This window comes from Rissa tridactyla, chromosome 1 (genome assembly GCF_028500815.1).
Source record: "Rissa tridactyla isolate bRisTri1 chromosome 1, bRisTri1.patW.cur.20221130, whole genome shotgun sequence".
NCBI classification, from domain to species: domain Eukaryota; kingdom Metazoa; phylum Chordata; class Aves; order Charadriiformes; family Laridae; genus Rissa; species Rissa tridactyla.
The window spans coordinates 61,423,697-61,438,374 of record NC_071466.1 but is presented as its reverse complement, the minus strand read 5'-3'; the positions used below and the strand labels follow the sequence as shown (position 1 = coordinate 61,438,374).

Here is a 14,678-nt window from a genome sequence, read left to right as displayed (position 1 = left end):
CTTACTCTAAGTGAAAAATAAATACAAATAGGTCAAGACTGCCATGTCAGAGGAAGTTGCATAATCAGGAGATCAAGAAGAAAAAACATGCTAAGATTATGGAGTTTAGGCAAAGGACCCAAAAGGAAGGAGAGTCACCAATCACACATATCCTCGGCTAAACACCACCCTGCATCTTTAAATACACGCATATAGGTTATACACATGTATATCCACACAAGACCTGTGGATATGCACCCTGAGACTTGTTTTGGTTTTTTCGTTTGCTTTTTATTTAAGTTTAGACATAAGCCTGCACTTGAAAGAAATATTCTAGCTATATACAGTAGCTGCTGAAGATAAAGATTGCAATTTGTTCTGTAGCATAGGCAATCCTGAACAGGACACTGATGACACAGCATAAGCCATCACATGCTTTTTAGCAAAGGAGTTTTTGACAGTAAGGGAGTAATACAGCCTTCCTACTTCCACAGTAGGAAGTATCTAAGCAGACAGCAGTTCAGATGACTCAATTCCATTTTTCTAGCTCACGTGCACTAGCAGAGGACTAGTAACGGATGACAAATAATGCCCATGATTTAATGCATGCACTATTTGTCCCTCCCATGGATTTCATAGAATTATTAAGGTTGGAAGGGACCTTAAAGACCATCTAGTTCCAACCCCCCTGCCATGGGCAGGGACACTTCACACTAGATCAGGTTGCTCAGAGCCCCATCCAGCCTGGCCTTAAAAACTTCCAGGGATGGGGCTTCCACCACCTCTCTGGGCAACCTGTTCCAGTGTCTCACCACCCCCATGGTGAAGAACTTCTTCCTAACGTCCAGTCTGAATCAACCCATCTCTAGTTTTAATCCATTCCCTCTAGTCCTACCATTACCCAACATCCTAAAAAGTCCCTCACCAGCTTTCTTGTAGGCCCATTTAAGATACTGGTAGACCACTATAAGGTCTCCTTGGAGCTGCCTTTTCTCCAAACTGAACAACCCCAACTCTCTCAGTCTGTCCCCATAGGAGAGGTGCTCCTGCCCTCTGATCATCCTCGTGGCCCTTCTCTGGACACGTTCCAGCATGTCCATATCTCTCTTGTAGTAGGGGCTCCAGAGCTGGATGCAGTACTCCAGGTGGGGTCTCACGAGAGTGGAGTAGAGGGGGAGAATCACCTCCCTTGACCTGCTGGCCACGCTTCTCCTGATGCGGCCCAGGATACGATTGGCTTTCTGGGCTGCATGTGCACACTGACGGCTCATGTTGAGCCTCTTGTCCACCAACACCCCCAAGTCCTTTTCTTCAGGGCTGCTCTCAAGCCAGTCACTGCCCAGCCTATATTGGTGCTTGGGATTGCCCTGACCCAGATGGAGGACCATGCACTTGGTCTTGTTGAACTTCATGAGGTTGGCATGGGCCTGCCTCTCCAGCCTGTCGAGGTCCCTCTGGATAGCATCCCTTCCCTCCAGTGTGTCAGCCGCCCCACACAGCTTGGTGTCGTCAGCAAACTTGCTGAGGGTGCACTCTATGCCACTGTCCATGTCGCTGACAAAGATGTTAAACAAGACCGGTCCCAGTACTGATCCCAGAATCATAGAATCATTTAGGTTGGAAAAGACCCTTGGGATCATCAAGTCCAACCATCAACCCCACTCTACAAAGTTCTCCCTTACACCATATCCCTTAACACCACATCTAAACGACTCTTAAACACATCCAGGGATGGTGACTCCACCACCTCCCCGGGCAGCCTATTCCAGTGTCTGACCACTCTTTCTGTGAAGAATTTTTTCCTAATGTCCAGCCTAAACCTACCCTGCTGCAGCTTGAAGCCATTCCCTCTTGTTCTATCGCTAATTACCTGTGAGAAGAGACCAGCACCAACCTCTCTACAATGGCCTTTCAAGTAGTTGTAGAGAGCGATGAGGTCTCCCCTCAGCCTCCTCTTCCTCAAACTAAACAGTCCCAGCTCCTTCAATCGCTCCTTATAAGATTTATTCTCCAGGCCCTTCACCAGCTTCGTTGCCCTCCTCTGCACTCGCTCCAGCACCTCGATACCTCTCTCATATTGAGGTGCCCAGAACTGGACACAATACTCAAGGTGTGGCCTCATCAGTGCTGAGTACAGGGGGACAATCACCTCCCTCCTTCTGCTGGTCACACTATTTCTAATACAAGCCAGGATGCCATTGGCCCTCTTGGCCACCTGGGCACACTGCTGGCTCATGTTCAGCCGCTTGCCAATTAGAACCCCCAGGTCCTTTTCTGCCAGGCAGCTCTCCAGCCACACTTCCCCAAGCCTGTAGCGATGCATGGGGTTGTTGTGGCCCAAGTGCAGGACCCGGCACTTGGCCTTGTTGAAGCACATTCCATTAGCATTGGCCCATCGATCCAATCTATCCAAGTCTCTCTGTAGAGCCTCCCTATCCTCATGTAGATCAACATTCCCGCTTAGCATCATGTCATCTGCAAACTTACTGATGATACACTCTATGTCCTTACCAAGGTCATCAATAAAGATGTTAAACAGAAATGGTCCCAACACCGAGCCCTGAGGGACACCACTTGTGACCGGCCACCAGATGGATTTTAACTCCATTGACCACCACTCTTTGGGAACGCCCATCCAGCCAGTGCTTGATCCAGCAGATCATATGCTCATCCAGGCCATGAGCAGCCAGTTTTTCCATGAGAATTCTATGGGGGACAGTGTCAAATGCTTTTCGAAAGCCTAGGTAGACAATGTCCACAGCCTTTCCCTCATTCAATAATTGGGTCATCTTGTCATAGAAGGAGATCAGGTTCATCAGGCAGGACCTGCCTTTCCTAAACCCATGCTGACTAGGCCTGATCCCCTGCTTGTCCATTATATGACTTGTAATGGCACTCCAGATGATCTGCTCCATGACCTTCCCTGCTACCGAGGTCAGACTGACAGGCCTATAGTTTCCCAGATCCTCCTTTCTGCCTTTTTTGTAGATGGGTGCTACATTTGCTACCCTCCAGTCCATTGGGACCTCCCCAGTTAGCCATGACTTCAGGTAGATCCTTGAGGGACTCCACTTGTCACTGGCCTCCACTTGGACATGGACCCATTGACATGGCCCCCTTTGGGTGCGGCCATCAAGCCAGTTCTTTATCCACTGAATTGTCAGTCAGTCCATCAAACCCATATTTTATCAGTTTGGAGACCAGGATGTCATGCCAGGCAGTGTCAAACAACCTGATACTGCAGATTTAGATTTTTTTTTTCTATAAATGCAAGAATACAAGTAACATTCAGAACTATTCTGCCTCAGAACATTGAGAGTCATGCATCAAAATTATAGGCTCACAGGCAAAGACTTTCTGGGGGGCAAACTGGTGACCTGTTCACTTAGACAAGTTCATTGCCAAACCTTTATCACACAGAAGGGGCACAGTCTCCATCAGACAAAGCACCTTAAGCCACCACAGGCAGTACTGGTAGGTGAAGTGACAGGTAGGAAGCCAATGCATGTGGGAACAGCATGAGAATCATACCAAATGCTTCTCAAAAACGTAGTGTCCATCGAATCATGATAAAGGAACTTCACCATTTGCTTACAAATAACAAAGCTGTGCACAACAATTATAAGGAAATGCTGCTGCCATTAAGAGTTTACATTTTAAAAGGTGACAATCCCATAATTAGCTCTGCATAGGGCTATGGATCCACCTGCACAAAGTTCTTCACAGGTCAGACGTGTCCCCTTGTAGAAGATGACGTATGTTGTTCTTACTTTTTACCTTTTCCATCCCAAACTTAACAGCCATTTACAAACATGTGGTCAACTATTTACATATATATTGTTTGCCCATTTATTTCAGACAATACACTGTTGAGGGATTATTTTTTTTAATTCCACCAAGAATGTTAATCTAGCTTCAAAGGTAACTCACTCTTTTCTCCCCCATTCCCTTCTTCACCCAGGTAAAGAAGGGAGGAAATAAAGAATCACCAGGACCATGGGCCAATCCCACATGTGAAGAGACCCGACACAGCACTCCCACCTCCCACCACAACAGCAGCCCTGGAGGTTTGCAAGCAAGGAAAGTAAAACTGCCATTTCAGAAAAGTATATCTTTAAATGACAGGCCAACCAAAAGGCTTATGTTAGTCTCAGGGCTTTCTCTCTGCCAAATTCCAAAGGCCTGCTGCAGACAATAGAGGTGATAGAGCTTCTCACAAAGGGTCTGCATTAATTTTATATAATGGGAAACATTAAGCAAGCTAACCTAAATACAAAGGTCACTAGCACATTCTTCTAAAACATGAAGGAACAAATTGTTCTTGCAGCTTTGCATAGCATCTGGCAAAAGATATTAGCAGGTTTGTTTTGTGTTTTTTTTTATGTTGCAGTAGATTTCAACTGTGCCTTTGGATTTATGTCAATACTGAGCATTATGCAATTATTCCTTGAAGGAAGCAAACTGCTTACATGCAAATACAATTGCATAAACTACAAGTAACAAGTTATGCATCAAATTTTATAACTTCAATGTATAAATCATTTTTATAAATCACTGCAAGACTTCCAAGTTGGATAGCTCAAATTTCTCAATTAAAATTAGAATGCAAAGTAAGAGTCTAAGGAACTACACTCATTTGCACAAACACATTTTGTTATTCTACATAACTAATGTTACCAGCATTACCTTAAAAGTTTTTCAAAAGATTTCATATTAAAATATCAATCTTTGAGAAACTGACCTTAGGGTTTAGGAAATCTTTCACAGACTCACTTGATATAAGCGCTGTGGATCCCTTCTCCGTCAGCCATCAACAGCAACCAGAATAGACACACATGAAGAGGGACTCAATACACCTACATTTTTATTGGATCACAATGAACAGCACGCCAGATATTCACCTACTGATTGCTTTTTGGAAATGTTGTTTTGGAAACAACGGATCATTTACTTGTGCTTTCCCTCATTCTAAAAGAGAACCATATTCAGTTTCTAAAGAAAAAAAAATAAAGACTACTAGTTTTCAATGCCCTAAAAGCATCCATCAGATTCTTCACAAGGACCTTCTATAGCTTTGTGCTATTCTGTGAATCATTTAGGCAATAATGAACAAAAAGACACGCTTTTGTTCAAATCACACACAGTGGGATTACATGTGAACTGACCCTCCACGTGTTAATGGAAGACAAAGCTTTGCTTTGAGCTCATTACTGCTCTTATAGACAGATTGGCAAATTTAAGACGTTTAGTGTATTTCCGTGTTTCCACATCTAGGTAGTTTGTTTTAAAAATACAGATGCACACCAGCAAATAAACTCAGGTTTCCTAAGCTTCATCACTACTTTTAGCACAAAACAACAAAACAGTGTATGTGCAAAGGCAGGGATACAGAGAAACAAAACAGAACAAGAACACACCTTTGGCAAATTTACAGCGGTTTTATAAGATTTGTTACAGGCTTTAATAAAGAAAAGAAACAGTAGACAAGTTTTCCTCCCAAATATAATACTCGGGGTGTCTTGAAAAAATATAGGCAGCCCTCAGTGATAAAAAGACAGATCGTTTCACCAATTCTCACTAGGGGTTTGATATTCTAGAGCCACTGACATGAAGGGAAGCATGAATATGTCTTAATTGAGACTTTAAATAGTGCATTTCAGAAAGCAAAGCATAACTTATGATATTTTTTAGAGAATAGAACACATCAGGTTTCTGAAACATAAATAAAAGCTATTTTGAGACCATAGCACCAACGCAAACATGTTTCTAGTCACCAAATTATTTCAGGAATTCACTGTTCCAAGGATCTGAGAGAAAAGATAAGAAATGGGAAGTGAGAGGAGATCTACAAGAATGTTTGTACTTCCTCCATTTCGGCTTAATCCTGCCAAAAAAAGTGTTCCAGATTGTCACGTCACCAGTATTGTAATTTACATCATCAAATAATAACCAGATTACTAGGAAATGCACCCAGTCTAGCATAGTAACTATCAAATTTCAAACTTTGGCAGCAAAATATACAGCAAAATAGCATGAGGAAGCACTTCTGTTTCATTAATTTTTTATTATTAAACTAACAGGAACTGCCAACTAAAGCCGGTTACCCTGCTGGTCCAATCCAGTCAGAATACATTTTGTTATAAATCAACCCAGGAATCTTCCCTCTAAAAAGAGGCTCTGGTCCATGAAGCAGAACAGTGATAAAAAAAGCTGCTGAACGGCACGAAAGTAACATGTAAGAGATTACCCCAGATTTGGTAAATCCTGGCAAACACCAAGTGTTTAGAACTCCTTTCAACTTTAACGTCAGCCACCACTCAGCAACCAGCAGGATGCATTCAGCATCACACAGAATTTGCAGTGGTTTTTATTTCAGGCTTTTCAAAAAGCACAGCAACTGAGAAGTATAAAAATTTGAGATTTCATTCCAAATAAGCTCCTTGATGAGCATGTGGTATTCCCTAACACCAAAAACCTAACTAAATAGTAGAGGTCTATACTACAATTAGAACTCAAGCCAAGGGGACAGAGTCAAGGAAGAAGTGTGGAAACATGAGCTATTCTACAAATGATAAGAACAAGAGCATGCTCATTTTACAAAATCACATTCTTCATCTATGTTTTTACCCTGAATCAAAAAGGTGTAAATCCTCTCAAAACCAGCAACAAGTTTACCTTAGTGCCTGTAAAACAAGATGTTTTTTCAGCTACATGGTTCATTTACTCTGTAACAAAGTTGCTAGCTGCGACAGCTTTTTACTGGAAATTTCAATGTAATATGTGCTTATTATTCTCAGTGAAGCCAATACACAATAACATACAATTTGGAGTGACTACCCATATAGCACGTACTCAGGACTTTGCTCAAACATTGTGCATGTAACTTTCTCCTAGTACTGCTCAAATTTACAAGCACCTGCGTGAAAGTTTTTGGAAAAAAAATAAAATCCATGAAGAGGCTATATATCAGTTCCTGTGATATACAAAAATCCCACTGAAGTAAAGAGGTTATGAATAATAATTTTTATAAGTTCAGACACAAAGTGAAAACAGCACCCACCCTCTTGACTTTTTGGTCCTTTCAGAGAATGCAGCTCCACGACACAGGACCTCCAGCAGAGAAGCTAGTTTTTAAACAGCTTTCTATTCTCATCCTGAAAGCCCAGTTCAGCACCTTCTCAGGGCTGCTGATACAGCTGTTCACCAGCTGTGCTACGAATCACCAAAATGATCACTTAAAAACAGATACTTTTAACCTAGATCATTTCAGTGACCCAGTTTTACAGAGCAGCCTCATAAACTGTCCAGGCTCAAGTGAAAATGCCAAAAGGTTCTTACATCCTTGGTAGAGTTCTTACAAACAGGCACCTCCCCTTTTCCCAAAAGAAAACACAGGCTGTAATTACAGCCCCAAAATGCAAGAAATCCACATGCACAGAAAACAAAGTCATCCCCTGTCTTAAGGTATCTTTTAGATCTGCCTTGAATTAGTATCTTGATTCCTCAGATACCTTGGAATGCCACCTAGTGCATCATTCACGGACAAGCAAATAGAACCAACTTACCAAACGTCTAGCAAATTCTTTATTTTCTGAAAGAAATCCGTATCCTGGGTGTACCTTGAAAAAAAAAATAATAAAGTCAAGCTGATTGAGTTCTGAAGCCAGCCACCAAATTTGTTAGCACCTTTTCAGAAACTGGGGAAGGTGAAGTAGACCACTAAGCATTTAAATTAGTTGAATATCTTAAGAAACTGTCTTAACACACAAATTTATTTGTCCTAAGGCAAGCTGTAAAGACTCACTGGTTGAACCACCATTTCTGAACCACTCATTTCTTACTTGATTAGGGAGAAAGGTGCTATTAGCAGAGCAATGGACACTCCCTTTAGTGTTTTGCCTTCTCTTTTATCTCCATTTTGCCACATTTATCTCACTGCAGACTGCCACATACATGCTCACCTACATTCTTCTCAATAACCACTGTAAAGTACTGCTCACTCCAAAATATTTCTAGCACTGATCACACCAGTAGTCTTAAAGTCCACGGTCATAAGCCTCCTACATCTAGCGACCCTTGCTGGAGAACATAGTTTACTGCCTCATTAGTCTAAGTCATGCCCAGTTTGCTATTCACACCCCAATACACACCTAGCATAATTACTTGAGAGGAGTGTGGGAAAGAGTTTTCATTTTACTTTTCGCCATTCACATAAGATTCTTGATCCGATATACTTTGATAGACAAAGTACAAGCTATTTTATTCCCTCTCTTTTAAAGGGCCTAAACAACTGGGTTCCATATTCAGAAACTCAGAGGGAAGGAAACAGGTTTTTCTTTAGAGGAAAGTTTTTGGCTCCTGAAAGCATTATACCAAAACATCTTCTTTGAAAGAAATTACAATGCTGATCCAAACTGTTCCTGAGTAAATAGTGTTGCTTCTATACACCCACCAAATTTCATTTTAATAAATGCTCTGTGTACAGTAGGTCTGAGTAATACATTTCTTTCCCTGACAGAACAAAGAACATTAGGCATCTAAACATGACTACACATTAGTTTTTCCAACCGATTCCTGTTAAGCTTTGAATCTCTGGCCAATTTGATGGGAGAAAGGCAGAATAGCCCATATTTACACGTATAAGCTGAAGTGCATTTTGTAAACATTCTGAAACAAAAATAATTATGGGGCACACCATTTACCTTACCTTCCTGCAAATAACATTTATATAATTTAGGAAGTGATTCAAATGAAGTTAAAGCAAAAGCCTTTTTATACACACTTTGTAAAACATTCAAAAAAGCTATTATGGCATATAAAGGGTTAGTGCTCAAAACTAATTGGGATTTTTTTTTTCCCCCAGCAAATTTGGAAATGAACTGAAGCTGCTCCCTGGTGTGAAAGCTGAATCCAGCAGCCACCTGCAGGATCAGCGACCAGTGCTGCCAGATGCTACAAAGCCTTTGATTTCCAGTAGCGATTTTGGACACATTTAACTCATGTGACATGAACTAACTGGAATAGCATATTCAATCACTTCCCCCCCACACCTTTAAAAAAAAAAATACAAACTCTGGCTTTTCTGCTTTCTATATATGAAACAGCTGCAGCAGATAGACTCATTCAGACTCACAGCTTGGGCCCTGGTTTTCTTAATGACTTCCATGATGGCATCCATGTTGAGGTAGCTTTTGCTGGTGGGAGCTGGGCCAACACAGACAGCTTCGTCCGCCATTTTCACATGAACCTGAAGAGGCAATATTCTGCATTAACAGATGCTCCCAGCAAAAATAATTACTATCACCCTGAAATATGCACACAAATCTGATTGTTTCAAAGATAATTTACATACCGTAAACACTCTAAAACACACACCGAAATTACCAACATTGACACACAAGAACTCACACAATAACATTAAATCTTATTTGATTTAACCCCGAGCTTAAGTCACTGTCAAAATGTTTTATTATTCCAATATATTATTTTGAATTTGATTAAATAAAATCATGACAAATATAATTTCAGCTTCCTATACTGATCATCTATATGTAAATTCAGACTAAAAACTACTTTGTTACATGTAACCAGGGTAGCCTAATATCTTAATACTTAATAACAAACATTCATGACCAGTTCTAAGCAGGCTCCCCAGGAAGTTGGGGATAATTAGAGTGAATTGAATGAAGGGATGCAGTGAGTGTCCCTGCACAGCATCAGGTCAGCACCATGCACAAATTAAAGCCTATGACTAAAGAGTTCAATATCACCACACGTGAACCAGAAAATCTTGAGAATTATTTAAGCAGGCACGTGTTTGATTTCTAATCCATTGTATCCTCATTTATATGCATTTGCCAAACATTTTTTAGTCAAATCTGAACTATACCAAAGGGATAAACATTTCCAACATTTTACCAGGAATAATAAGATAGCTAGGTTTGAAGTTGGAAGTCTACTTACAACTCATATGCACACTTACCTTGAAGAAAAAGTTACAAAAGTTTCAGTAGATTGGTCTTTAACATATTTTCAGAGTTCAGAATATTTTTACTTTAAAGATACACACAGACCCGAGAAACAAAACAATCAGTTTTTCCTCACTCTGCTCTCCTTTTCTAAGAAAGGAGAAGAAAGCATGTCATTGCTTAAATTATGTAAGATTATACTAGCTATGTGTCACTACGACTTGTTCATACTGACAGTTTGGCATTTTCAATGCTTACCAGTTTTAAAAGTTGCTTTTATTAAATACTTGATACCGTCTTCAGCATTTGAAACTGAGAATACATTGTTTAAAAGGGGTGTTCTTTTAGAATATGAGCATTCACATATGTGAAACTTAAAAGTATTTTTAGTTTGTGAACATGAAATTTTGTTCTTTGCGGAAAGGAATTATTTGCAAGTAGCATGAAGGCTGTCAAGTATGAAAAACTACAGGTAGAAGTACTGTAGCCTGCATGTACTGTTTGCTCATTCAAACGAAACAAGGCCAGAAAAAAAAATCATCCAGAAACTGTGACAAGCAGTAGTCAAACAATATTTTGAACAATACAATAAGAAATAAATACTCAGTTAAGTATAAGAAGTATGTATAACAAGTACAGGAGTCACTTATTAAGCATTTTAGGTTTTTCTTCATTTTTACTGAAATTTTTCTGAACTTTGCAAAAGTTAATCCTACCACCAGGAAGGAAAATTAACTTGGCACTTAGTTTCAAGTTCCTTTCTGGGAGCATCTCTTCAATAGCTTCTAAACTTGCTGTATACTTGAGTATCTGAGAGTTCACATAACCTCCTGGAATCGCCGTGCATTTCACATTTGAATTATTGCTTCTGTAAAATCACAATGGTTTTATCTTACCACTACAGCATTAGCCTCACTTTAGAAAAAAGCAAAATTGAAAAATCCTAAGCACTCACACAGACAATCATGCAGCAGGATTTTAATGCTTTTTAGTAAGTACACCTCAACAACTTAAGTCAGTAATCTATTTTGATCAAATGCTATAAAGATTAGCCTGTCTGTCATCCTTCCTGGAGCACTAAGTACAACAAACAGCATAGCCCTTGGATACCCTGATTTGCATGATTGATTTATATGCTTAAAGTTGTTGTTTTGAATTCCAACTTGGTTTACATGCCTGAACAAAGCTATTTGAGCTTACGCATAGTTAAGCACGTATGTTTAACAAAACCAAAAGCTTCCTTATAGAAAGGGACTAACTTAAGAGGGTCAGCTATTTGTAGGTAGCAAGAGAAAAACCCCACACCCACACACTTCTCACATTAAGACACCAACAGGCTTACAAGTACCAAAAGTAGCCACAGAAGATACTGCAAAACCATTCACTTTATAGATATAAAGGGTCTTCTGAACTTCCCCCACCCCCCGAAATGTTTCATTGTTACTTCAACTCTTTGGAGTTTTGACTCTTCCCCTCCCACATGCCCCTGTAATCTGGCAAATCCATTTCTCCTTATTTACCTTACTGCAAGTGGTTAATGCCTTCTCTAGCTCAGTGCCAGTTCAGCCTTGGGTACAGCCTAATATACCTCACATGGATATAACAAAACAGCAAAACAGTAGCCATATCACATTCACGATACGTGATACACTGTCACAGAGCACCAAGGAAACCTCTCAAGGGCAAGAAAAGAAGTCTCCATTCCTCAAAAATGGTTCAAAACCTCCAGATTTTTAGGTTCCAGTGACAGCTCTTCAATCTACAGATCTGTCTCATATCTACTATTTTATAAATCATTAAACCAGTCCACATATAATCTGGAAATAGAGATATGTTTCTTAGTAATTCATGACAACGATTCCCCTCTCCAAGCATTTACTTTCTTTCACAATGCACTGTAGTTCATGAAGAATACTCCAAATGCCATGACACAAATACACTACAGAATTTACAGTCTAGTATATGGAAACATAATTACACTAACTGTAATTACTAGCAAAGTTTACAACAAAAGCCATTATTTGAATCTACACTACAAAGTGACACATAATTCACACCACAATTCAGTAAACCTTTTCCTCTGCAAAAGCTGACTTATAAGGAGGTACTTCTAGATGGTCCAAAGAATCCATCCCTTTCATCAAGCACTACAAGCTTCAAATAGACTTATTTTTAAATTCAAGGGTTGCATGGAGTGCTTGACTTAAAAATCACACAATCGTAGGTCTTCAAAAACTTGTCCATAACTTACTACAGCTAAAACTTCAGAAGTGTATTTTCCTCCCTTTACTGTTTTAGTTTACAAAACCAACATCAACAAAACAAAGAAGCAAGTCCCAGGAGATTCTTGAAGAAATGCAATTCCTTCATAAATATTAGAATTGCCCCTGCAAGCTCAAGCATGAATGGATAGCAACAAAGGCTGGAAAAGCAGAGAAACCTTGAAGTGCTAAATGGTTGATACTGCAAATTTTAATCATATTGGGCTACCTGTGCCTCAAAAGATACGTTTCAAGCAGCTACAAGGACCTGTCATGTTAGAGACTACAAACAACTAGAAATCATGAAAATACACACTTTATTTGTGTAAAAGTAGTTTAATTTCTATAGAAGTTGTATATTTGAACTAGTATATTTCATAAGGGCTAATTATATTGCAGCAACAAGAGAAATAAGACATTCACCAAAACCTACTGAATCATCATTTTGCAGAACCTCCACTTGAAATTCAAGAACTACAGACTAAATTTATTTATCCAAATCCCATATAGTTTGTTACACCTTCGGAAATCCAAACCCAAATCAGTAACAAACACTCAAATCAGCTCATCACAGCCTCCTCAGCTCTAAACCCATGACAAATAATAATAATTATTATACTCTGAATTTAACAAGGAGTCCTAGCAGAAGAACATTAGAATGAATACTCTTAAATAGCATAAGTGCTTTTGGATTAAGGTATAAAGACAACTGGACACAATCTGACATAAAACAATGATTTTATTGCACAACTCTTCATGACCACATACGGATACAAGAACTGGCTCATTAGTCCAACAAGCTTATTAATTCAGAAGCAAACTGCACAGAAGTGACCATGGGTTTCCAAAGCTAGTTTAGGTCCAGAAGCCACCTTCACGGCAAAGCACCTAAACCAGTAAATCCTGCCAGATCTTTCGGCAGGAACAGCTTTGTGTTTCTTCACCATGTTTCCAGCAAATAAGCACAGAAAGCAAGGAGTCCATCAGGGCTGATTAGCCAGCCATTTTCGGCCTGGACTGGTTCCAAGCACTGCTCCAGGCTGCAGCAGCTCTCAGGGCAGAGAGCGCGATAAAGGGTGGTAACAGCAGCAGTAATTGGCTTTGGAGACCCTTTTTCTACATTATCTTTCAGTCTTTCAGGAGGATTTATAAACCATGGTTTGGTGCCAGGGCTTGGCATCATATCCTTGAAGAGAAAGGTGTCCATAACCCAAGATTTTGGATCTAAGCACCACAAAAAATACTCAATATCCACTTTGCAGGAGATAACATGATTCAGAAGGGCTGCACAGAATCAGAGCTAACAAATGCCCAAATTACATAGATTATGTTAGCTCTCCTTTCCCTGGAGGGTGGCACATGTACCCATTTGACAGCAGCATTCTCTCCTGCCCAACCATACTCTGAATTTATTGAGTTATCCCCTTAATCAAACCTGTATCTCAAATAATAATCATTTTGAGAGATCAAAATGAATAGCTCACTACCCAAAATATACACAGTACTCCTAGAGATGTTCTGTTTAACACAGCAGAATCAAGGTAACAGTCATTCAGCTGCTGCAGACTGCTAGTTGAAATGTATATTATAAACAAGTCACATGTACATAGGCATGCCTCTCAACATTAAACACGGAAGAGTTTTCTTAGTACAGAAACAGAACGCGTGAATGTAGGAAAAACTGTTTTAAGGCAAAGAACTAAAACACTTACTTTCAGTGCATATGCAATCTATAAGACAATCAAAGACACTAGGATAATTTACAGATCCCTACCATTATAATTATTCAGGGACTCCAGAATTTATTACCTTCTTATGAATCTGATTCACAACAGAAGTGCTTTTCTTCCCAATTTGTTTGATAGTGATTCCCATCTACTAATTCCAAAAAAGTAAAGGCTGACTGTCATGACAGACAACGGAGGAACAGAAAACACATCTACATGTGTTTCTTAACAGAGTGCTTAATATCACCCACCTAGTTTCCACAGATGATTTTATATACTTCAGCAGTTTCTGATGTTTATCATGTGACAGATGCCATTTACTTCAGTGTAAATGCCTAATTAACACATACACACACTCACTCCCCCCCACTCCTCCGTCTGAGGAGGTAAATGTCTGGGATTCCCCAGTGTCCCAGTTTTTCAGAGTAGGTGACCCTACGTACCCCCAGGTCTCAACGCAAGTTAATATTCATGCAGCAGGGAGAGTTACACTGAGTTGGAAGATGCATTTTCCCCCCTGAGTTCTTCTGTACTGTTTCAGAATTTATATACAGGGAGACTTACATCTGCATATACAGTGTTAATCAAACCTAAGAAGAAGTTTAAAAACCTCCGTGAAGAGAACACTTCTGTTTAGTACACGAGATAAGATCTCATGTGTTGTTTAGACAAAGAAATCTAATCAAACAAGTCATTCTCCTTTTATAGCTCAAATCAATATTACACATTGGAACAACATCCGT

At 39.8% G+C, this 14,678-nt stretch overlaps 1 protein-coding gene across 1 annotated transcript in view; it reads right to left on the bottom strand.

Moving 5' to 3' along the window:
- The window catches only part of PCCA (propionyl-CoA carboxylase subunit alpha), a 294,708-nt gene that overhangs the window by 240,206 nt on the left and 39,824 nt on the right, over window positions 1–14,678 (bottom strand). Inside the window, exons 5-6 of the mRNA XM_054188011.1 lie at window positions 9,113–9,226; window positions 7,545–7,598 (exon numbers count right to left, since the gene is read on the bottom strand). Of these exons, the coding sequence (XP_054043986.1) occupies window positions 7,545–7,598; window positions 9,113–9,226 (168 nt within the window). The remainder of the gene's footprint in view (window positions 1–7,544; window positions 7,599–9,112; window positions 9,227–14,678) is intronic.